Raw genomic sequence first — 10,461 nt, 5'->3', positions numbered from 1 at the left:
GCTGTTTCCTCACTAGCTCCACATCCCCACCATCAGTCACCTTTATTTGGACCCATGTTAATCCTGGGTCTGTGGTTAGTGTAATACTGGCATCAACCACTCACTGTTGGAAGTGCTTCAATGAAGAATAGACCATCTCCATTTGTTTCACGTAGGTTCCATAGGAAGGAGGACCCTTTTGCTCACTCCTCCCTGATCATGGGAAAGATTAATTTGCTAATTGACTGCAAGTTGACATGCATTCTTTCCCAGAAGACACCAATCCTTAAAATCTGTCGAACAGACCATTACCTCCATTAAATGTCACCTTAAGTGTGAGGAACCATCTTGCCATGCTGATAAAATAGCAATTCAATGAAGTATATTATTCTTGCTTTCAATGTAGTCTGCTGTTCTATTTGATGCATTGGCCAGTGTTGTTTTAATTTACTTATTTGCTTGCTCTTTGCACGTATGGTTTTTGGAAACTTGAGTTATACTTTTGCTTCTGGCCTATTTCTAATTAAGACAATATGTCACAGGAGCAGAAGTAGGCCACGCGGCCATTGATTATGCTCCTCCATTCAATTAGGTCATGCTTGATTTTATAATTTCAATTACATTTTCTTCCCTTTCCTCCAAAATACTTGATTCCTCATTGATTAGACAACTGTTTTTTTCTTTGTCCTGACTGTAATGATTGACAGAGTGTCAACAGCCATCTATGGGAACCCTCTGAGAAGAAATGTTTCCTCTTCTCTGTCTTAACTATCTGGCCCCATATTCAGAAAATTGTTGTTCTAGTCCTTGACACTTCCACAATGGGAAGCAACCTTATTGCTGCTTTTCTGTGAAAACCCCTAAAAGTCTTGGATATTTCAATAATTTTTGTTCTCATACATTTGCATTCCAGTGAATCCAGTGCCAATCCACTCAATCTCTACTCATAAGACAACCCCTCCATACCTGATATTGGCAAATGAATATCCTCTGCACTGCCTCCAAAACTAATTTATGATTCCTTAGATAAGGGTCCAATATTCCATTTCCTTCTGTAGTGCCCATTGAACTTGCACATTAGCTTTTTCAGATTCATGATTGAGGACTCCCATATCCCTCTGTTCTGCAGATTTCTGTCGTCTTTCTCCATTGAAATCATGTTAAACTTCTGAATTTTTCCTGTTAAAATGCACAACCTTACACATTCACACATTATTCCATATGCCATTTTTTTTGCCCACTCACTTAACCTGTCAATATCCTTCTGCAGACTCCTTGTCTTATCCCCACCTCCTGCCTTTCCCACTATGTTTGCGTCATCCACAAATTTAGCTTTAGTATGTCACTCTGCAGGCCCAACTCATGAATATATTGCAAATAATCATCATCATGGTACTGACCACACTGCCACACCATTAGTTGCAGGTTGACATCATGAAAATACCCACTTCAAAGTTTGTGCGAAGAAATGTAGCTCGAGTGCTCGTTGTTGTGGTTCTGTTCGCCGAACTGGGAATTTCTGGTGCAGACGTTTCGTCCCCTATCTAGGTGACACCCTCAGTGCTTCGGAGCCTCCTGTGAAGCGCTTCTGTGATGTTTCCTTTGGCATTTGTAGTGGTTTGAATCTGCCGCTTCCGGTTGTCAGTTCCAGATGGTCGGTATATAGGGTCTAGGTCAATGTGCTTATTGATTGAGTCTGTCGATGAGTGCCAAGCCTCTAGGAATTCCCTGGCTGTTCTTTGTTTGGCTTGGCATATAATAGTAGTGTTGTCCCAGTTGAACCCTATATACCGACCACTGCAGCGGACAGTTGGAACTGACAACCGGAAGCAGCAGATTCAAACCACTACAAATGCCGGAGGAAAGATCACAGAAGTGCTTCACAGGAGGCTCCCAAGCACTGAGGATGTCACCTAGACAGGGGACGAAACGTCTGCACCAGAAATTCCCAGCTCGGCGAACAGAACCACAACAAAATACCCACTTGTCTGAACTCTCTGTCTTTTATTAGTTATCCATTCCGCTATCAATGCTTATATACTATCCCCAACAACATGGGCTCTTGTCCTATTAAGCAGTCTAAAGTAGAATCTCTCATCAAACACCTTCCCAAAATCCAAATGTATTACATTGACTGCTTCCCCTTTATCAATCATTCTTGTTATCTCCACAAAGAATTGTACTAAACTTATCTGGCATGAATGCACTTCAGGAAGCTATACTGACTCTGCTTGATCATATTATGCATTTCTGAATGCACAGATATTGTGATTCTTGGATTAAATATTTGAGAATATAACATAAAATTTGGCTTTTTAAGTTCACAGTCACTTGCAGATACAACCATAGAATTATAGAATCATAGAGCTATAGAATTTCACAGTACAGAAGGAGGCCATTTGATTCATCATGCTTTTGCTGACTCCCAAAAGAGCTAGCCAGCTATTCACTTTCTCCAGTCCTATCTCCATAGCCCACTGAATTCACCACTTTCAAGTGTATATCCAGCTCTCCTGGAATCTGCCTCCTCCATTCTTACAGGCAGCATGTTCCAAATTCTAACAAATCATGGAGTAAAGAAGTTTCTCCTCGTCACAGTTCTAGCTCTCATGCTGACAATATTAATACTGTGTCACTTTCTTTTGTTCATGAGTATAAGCAGCAGTTGGTACAAATCTCGAATTCTGTGTGAGCTAAATATACTTGCCATTCCATCTCAAAGGGCATGCATAAACCACATTGTTGTGGGTGTGGAGGTGCATGTTGGCTATACAGGATAAGAACAGTAGATTTCCTTCCCTAAAGGGTATTGCTGAAACAGCTGATTGTTTATGACGACCAGTGATGGTTTGACAGTCACCATGACATTGGCTTTTAATTCCAGAATTTTTTTTAAAAATTGAGTTTAACATTTAAAGCCATTGCCTCAGAACATTACCTGGCTTTGAAGCTGCAAATAAGTAGAAAACTGTGAGAGTGATTGTGCAATATGTTAATTTTAATTTAAGAATGTGTTTCTCAAGTTGAGGAATTTTTGTCAGGTCATCAAAAATGAGTCTTCATCCATCTCCTTAACCACTCTGCCCTGACGATAGATCAGCAGCCTGCCTGATTGGCACCCACCCAACACTTTCCACATGCACTCGGTTCACTCATAATATGCAGGCACAACAGAGAACACTATTAACGAGATGCACCATAGCACTCTTTTGGCGCCGGCAAAATGCTTCAGGTTGGTGGGTACTATAAGATGTCGAGAGTGTGGTGCTGGGAAAGCACAGCAGGTCAGGCAGCATCCGAGGAGCAAGCGAATCAACGATTCGGGCTAAAGCCCTTCCTCAGTACTGAGGTCATTCCTTCATCCTCACTTATAAGATACTCTATTTTCGAATGAGAGATGTTCACCGCTTAAGGCGTTGTGAGACCTCTCTTCCTTTTCTTCGAAATACTGCCCTCGGATCTAAGGACGATCGTCGGGGATCCGCTTCATGTTTTCTTTGAAATCGTACACACAGTCAGGTCTTTGCTTAATATAAATTAAGATTTTGTGCTCAAGTCTCTGAGTTAGGATACGGATTCATCAAGTTTCAGCTTTGATTCAAAGGTTGTACCACCAAATTATCGCAAATCATAGCTACACTGTGGTCCTCTCTGATATAATTGTATCATTGCTTTCCCTGTGTTTTTTTTTATTCTTGTTTCTCCGCCTTCTCTGCAGCTTTCGGCTCAGGCCTTTCCGTTTTGCACTGGCGATGATTTTTGCAATCGAGGAAATAAACAATGACACAGGTCTGCTTCCCGGGATCACTCTGGGATACCGCATATACGATTCTTGCAATTTGCTACAGTTATCGTTAAAAGCAGCTATGGATTTTCTAAACAGTCCAGAGGCAAACACATCCTCTGACAACTGTAAAAAGTCCTCCACTGTTTCTGCGATTGTTGCTGATGCTGGATCGACAAAATCTTTAGCAATAGCCCCTTCCATTGGTACCTTCAGAATCCCTATGGTAAGAAACGGCATTTAATAACTCGGTTTGCAGAGTAAACAAATGTGAGTTAACTGTATATAAGCTGATGTTATATGCGTCATTTGCTCCATTTCTACAAAATTCGTAACTCTTTTTGATGATCCAAACCAGACCAGAATCTTTATTAATATTGCATTGAGGATGGTCAGACCATCCAGAAAAAATGCTGTTGTTCTGCTTAGCTTAAGTTTTCTAACCAGGTTATTATTTTTCTTCGAAGATATTGCTTCAAAAGTCTCATTTCAGAAAACAGGTGATGAAAGGAAGCAAGTTATGATAATAGAACTTTTCAAAAATGGTTACAAAAAACTGGCAAATTCAGTTCGCTTTTATTCTTTCACGAGATGTAGGCAGTGCTGACAAAATCAATATTTGATTCTCTCCCCAGTAAGCCCCGGAGATGAATCGCTTCCTTGATCACCTGCAACCGACGTTAAGGGTGAAATATGCACAAAGTCTGTCCAGCAGCAAACGGCACCATCAATCGAATACTGAACTGCAGGAAGCAAACATTACGTTATACACAGAAATAAGTCTAATTTAAACAATAAAGTGTCTCAGCATTGGCTTGCTGGGGGATGCGTAATTCATGCCTGAGACACAGTGAGCTCAATGTTGCTTCCAGAAGCCAGGTGAAAATTTTCAAAGCTGTACTTCGTAACCTTGAATTGTATTTTAAGAGAAGTATAATGCTGAACACGTTGCTAAAGATTTAAGGTGCTGGATGAAGAGGTATTTTAAGTTTGGGTCATGGTGTAAGAAAAATCATGTACAATTAGTCACATATCCAACACCTTCTTTTCCTTTCCATCCATTGACTTCAATGGGAAGGGACAAATGGCGAGATCGACTATGGACCCTCGATACCATATTGTACAAAGTTTGATTTATCCCCAAGTAACCTGTAGAAGCAGAGAGAAGCAGAATGTTCGACGATGTTCTTCATGTTGAACTGTGAGAACCGGATATTATGCGTGGTTGCAGCGAGGACAGAGTGAATCAAGAAAGAGCATTGATTGGGTTGAACACTTAGAGCAAATATATGAAGTTATTAAGTAAGTTTTTTTTATGCCTTAAAATGGGCAGCTCCTGAAAGTAAGAAACGAGTTGGAATCTTTGCTCTTCTCAGTCGATATCCACGCGCTGATATCATGAATAACCACATGTTCTGTTCAAAATGCAAATGCTTCCACTTTACTTTTAACAGGTTAGCTACTTTTCCACCTGTGCCTGCCTGAGCAATAGAAAGGAATATCCATCATTTTTTCGAACAATACCGAGTGATTACTATCAGGCTAGAGCATTAGCCCAGTTGGTGAAACATTTTGGATGGACCTGGATTGGGACAGTTAAGGGCGACGATGACTATGGAAACTTTGGAATGCACGCATTTGAAGAGGCAGTTCAACAGTTAGGTGTTTGTATAGCTTTTTCCGAGTCGTTTCATAAAACATACACTCGCGAGAAGTTACTCAAAACAGTTAACACCATCAAATTATCTTCTACAAAAGTTGTCGTTGCTTTTGTGGGAGTATCAAGTATGGGTGTCCTTCTAAAAGAAATGATTGAACAAAATGTCAGCGGTATTCAATGGATCGGAAGTGAATCATGGGTTTCCATGTCTCTTCTTCCTCCGGAGGAAAGTAAAAAGATTGCTTCTGGTGCAATTGGAGTTGCAATTCGCAAAGTCGGTATACCGGGGTTGAGGGAGTTCTTGATGAAAGTTCATCCATCTTTGTATCCAGGGAACCTCTTGGTGAAAAAGTTTTGGGAAAGTTGTTTCGGCTGCACTCTAAGTGCTAGGAATACATCAGATTCTCGAAAACCTGGATCAGAACTTAAGGAATGCACAGGACAAGAAAATTTACAGAATGTCCAAAATGAATTTACTGATGTGTCGCAATACAGAGTGACTTACAAGGTGTACAAAGCAACTTATGCGATAGCTCATGCACTTCACAATATGGCGTCATGTAAAACGGGGGAAGGGCCTTTCTTCAATGGGAGTTGTGCAAATATTTCAAATTTTCAACCATGGCAGGTGAGGAACATTTTAACTTATTTGATGACTGCCTTTACATACCAATGTGGTCGAATTCACGGTTGTTTATTTACAAACAATGTAAACATGCTCTTTTTTCCCCCCTTTATTTGAAGTTATTATATTACATGAGAACTGTCAAGTTCGTAACTAAGATGGGAGAAAAGGTTTATTTTGATGAAAACGGAGACCCTGTCGCAACATATGATATTGTAAACTGGCAACCAAATGCCCTCGGTGACATTGACATTGTAAATGTTGGACGCTATGATGGAGCAGCTCGTTCTGGAGAAGAACTTGCGATAATAGAAGAGGCAATTGTTTGGAGTAGTGGTCAGAAGTCGGTAAGATTGATGTAGAACTGTCGCTTTTAAAGCACGGTTGGATTTCTTAATTTCAATTTCGGTACTCTGAAATGAAAAAAAAATGATGTTTACAACAAATAAGTGGCCCAACCACAACTGCCCATTTCCTGACTCTGAGTAAAATTGCAACACATCAGCCATTTTAAAATGGAAAAATTCTGCTCACCGATTCGAAGATCACTTAGTTTGATCAACTCAGAATATACGATCTGAGACATGTTTCATTTTTCCCCACTTCAACAACAGATTACATTTAGCCATAAATGATACATTTAACATGACAAGAAAGTAAGGGAGTGCTGCTTAAGAACTAGAATTATAAATGTCATTATATTTTAAATATCACTTAATGAACAAATGGATGCGTAAAAAAGTATAAAAACTAAGCATACCGAAAAGTCAGTGCATAGGTTTTTTAAAAAATCATCAGAGAACAATGGATCCATTAATTTGATGTCAAGGTGCATTATAGTTTTTATCCATTTTGGTCGCAAAAGCATTTGTGCTACACAGGTGCCAAGCAATGACTATCGCCAACGAGTGGGGTTCTACTAATTTCCACGTTATATTCAGCAGCATCAGAGTCACTAATACCCCTCTATCAATATATCAGGGGATACCTGAGATACCTGAGAAACTGAATTGGACTAGCCATCTAAGTTCTATAGCTGTAAAAGCAGTTCAGACGCCAGCATACCTGCAGCAGATAACTCGCCTCTGGACTTCCCAAAACCTAACCACCACCGACAGGGGGCAGGACTGTGACGAAATACTCCCACTCACCTGAAAGTGTACTCATACGTTCCTACATGCGTGCAAATTCAGCAACTCTCAAGCAGCTTGACACCATCCAAGAAAAAGCAGCTCACTTGATTGTCACTACAACCCAAACATTCTTTTCCCCTACAAGCAATACTCAGTTGGAGCGTCTGCAAAATACAGTGCCGAAATTAAACAATGTGCTTTAGAATGCACAATCCAATCCCGCGACCACTTCCACCCAAATGAACATTGGAATGCCACCATCTGTATTTTCCCCTGCCAGCCGCTCCCCATCCTGACTTGGAAATATATCATTTCCTTCCGTTCCTCTGGGTCAGTCAAAATGCTGTAACTTACTCGCTTGTGACATTGTGGGCATGACTTCAGCAAACAGAATGTGACAGCTCAAGATGGCAACACAAAGACAACTGGGGTGGGCAATAAACTCTGGCCTGGCCTGCAATGCCCACATCGCAAGAATGAATTAACAAAATGATTTTTACTTACGAATCTCATTTTCATTTTAGACAGTATTCAGTATCACTGCAAAATACATTTCATTTTATTTACTACACCAGCAATTTCCTTTTTAAATGATAGATGAAACTAGTTGAAGAACACATCATGGATGCTATAATGTGAATCTGGATTGACTATAAATAGAACATAGAAAACTACAGCACAGAACAGGCCCTTTGGCCCACGATGTTGTGCCAAGATTTAATCCTAATGTAAAATATAGTAATTTAACCTACGCACCCCTCAACTCACTGCTATGCATTTGCATGTCCAGCAGTCGCTTAAATGTCCCCAATGACTCTGCTTCCACCACCACAGCTGGCAACGCATTCCATGCATTCACAACTATCTGCGTAAAGAACCTACCTCTGACGTCTCCTTTATACCTTCCTCCTAATGTCTTCAAACTATGACTTCTCGTACCAGTCAATCCTGCCCTGGGGAAAAGTCTCTGGCTATTCACTCTATCTATTCCTCTCATTATTTTGTACACCTCTATCAGGTCACCTCTCTTCCTCCTTCTCTCCAGAGAGAAAAGTCCGTGCCTATTCAACCTTTCTTCGTAAGGCAAGGCCTCCAGGCAATGTTCCGCTTCTGCCAATGCAAGTCTATCCCCAGCACTTTTACAGCAGCTTTAAGCTGGACATCATGAGGTCACAAACTGTCAGGTTATTTTAAAAAGGATGGCACGAATGAATATAACACAAATACCTATTCCCCTGTAAATCAGACTGAATGATATGCATTTGCTATTTGAAATTACTAGCACCATTGCATTCGTCTTCCTAATCAGGTTCCTAAAGCTGTTTGTTCTGAAAGTTGCCATCATGGAACAAGGAAAGCAGGAAGAAAAGGACAACCCATTTGTTGTTTTGATTGCATTCAATGTGCACAGGGTGAAATTAGTAACACAACTGGTAAGAAAGCATCATTGTCTCTACCAAAAGTGTGTCTGTACAAATTTCATGCCAGCATTGCAACATTTATCCTATAATGACCAAATCTTCTGTTGCTTTTTCAGATTCCGTTCATTGCATAAAATGTCCATTGGAATTCAAATCCAATGAACGACGGGATCAATGCATTCCAAAGGATATTGAGTTTCTTTCCTTTTTTGAGACATTGGGAATCATTCTGGTTACACTGGCGCTGTTTGGAGCCTGCACCACTGTTGGTGTGTGTGCAATATTCTATGTGTACAGATGCACTCCGATTGTTAAAGCTAACAACTCTGAGTTAAGCTTCCTTCTTCTTTTTGCCCTGACACTTTGTTTTCTGTGTTCAATTACATTCATTGGGGAACCTTCAGTTTGGTCTTGTATGCTCTGCCACGTAGCGTTTGGTATTAGTTTTGTTCTTTGCATTTCTTGTGTATTGAGTAAAACAATTGTTGTGGTGATGGTATTCAAAGCAACGCTGCCTGGCAATAATATGATGAAGTGGTTTGGACCAAGACAACAACGGCTGATCGTTTACATCCTCACACTGGTGCAATGTGCAATATGTACTACCTGGCTAATTGTATTTCCACCTTATCCATTGAAAAACACTAGTCACTCTAATGAGATAATTGTGTTTGAATGCAATGTAGGGTCTTCTTTAGCCTTCTACTGTGTACTCGGTTATATTGGATTTCTCTCCTGCGTGTGTTTTGTGGTAGCTTTTCTCGCTCGAAAACTTCCAGATAACTTCAATGAAGCGAAACACATAACATTTAGCATGCTTATCTTTTGTGCAGGTTGGATAACTTTCATTCCAGCGTACATAAGTTCACCAGGGAAATATGCTGTGGCGGTTGAAGTGTTCGCTATTTTGGCTTCCAGCTTTGGTCTGCTTATTTGCATTTTTGTTCCAAAATGTTATATTATTCTTCTGAAGAAAGAAAACAACACAAAACGTTGCATAATGGGCTCAGTGGTTTCCAAAAAAAACTTTGAAAATGTTCATAAATGAGGCCCGGATATTTTAGTAGCTAATAATTTTGCCGTCAAGGTAGTGAATGGAAATTACATGCAGTGAACTGGAAATCCGAATGTTTAACCAGGTACACATTTTACTCAATGGAATGAAACCACAATATTCAGTAGGTTGGGTCAATCATTTTGACTATTTTTATACTTCTCCCCCATTTTTCATTTAATCAGAATTGAAAATCGTGTGTGATCTATATTTATTTAAATATGGATCATTGTCACTTTTAGTTTTCTCATCGTGCCTTGAATTTCTTCATCGCGTGGAGTTTAGATTTGAAACTTACTTTATCTATCAACAGAAAATCAGTTTCGAAACTTGGCCTATTCAAGTGTGCAACATGGATTGCTCACGTCATTATAGCGAAACGCGTTAATAAAAATGCTGCCACTGTGCAGTGTTGATGTTGAGGGTTGTCGCTGGCGGGACGGTTGGGTGGTGGTGGGAAGAGGAAAGGCTTTGGAATCTTTGAATTTACTATGTTAGCGGTAATGCGGAAAAGTGAATATTCTGCTTGTTTCAGAATTAGTTTTCGATTCGTTTTCCAAAGGAGCTCACAAATAATTTGTTTCACGCGTTCTTAATGTATGGTTAATATGCACTCGCTAACCAGTAGCCTTTTTATGCTTATTAAATCAATATGAACCACAAGTTTTGCCTAAACATGTTTGTGTACTTTCTCACTGAGATGCTGTAATTCACTGCTGTATTGTAAGTTAGTCATATTCAACACTCAATTTACCAAGCCGTTCCTGAAATGGTTGTTCTTAAATCGACTATTATGTCCTGCATG

The 10,461-nt window shown here is 40.0% G+C and overlaps 1 protein-coding gene across 1 annotated transcript; it reads left to right on the top strand.

Moving 5' to 3' along the window:
• The first annotated feature begins 3,710 nt into the window (after positions 1 to 3,710).
• Positions 3,711 to 9,650, top strand: LOC140478596 (extracellular calcium-sensing receptor-like). The gene is made up of 5 exons (XM_072571819.1): positions 3,711 to 3,989; positions 5,218 to 6,051; positions 6,168 to 6,395; positions 8,491 to 8,614; positions 8,719 to 9,650. The coding sequence occupies exons 1-5, from the start codon at positions 3,732 to 3,734 to the stop codon at positions 9,648 to 9,650; spliced, it is 2,376 nt and encodes a 791-aa protein (XP_072427920.1). The 5' UTR covers positions 3,711 to 3,731.
• The last annotated feature ends 811 nt before the right edge of the window (positions 9,651 to 10,461 follow it).

This window comes from Chiloscyllium punctatum, chromosome 6, assembly GCF_047496795.1.
Source record: "Chiloscyllium punctatum isolate Juve2018m chromosome 6, sChiPun1.3, whole genome shotgun sequence".
Classification (NCBI taxonomy): domain Eukaryota; kingdom Metazoa; phylum Chordata; class Chondrichthyes; order Orectolobiformes; family Hemiscylliidae; genus Chiloscyllium; species Chiloscyllium punctatum.
This window is presented reverse-complemented; position numbering and strand designations above follow the sequence as displayed.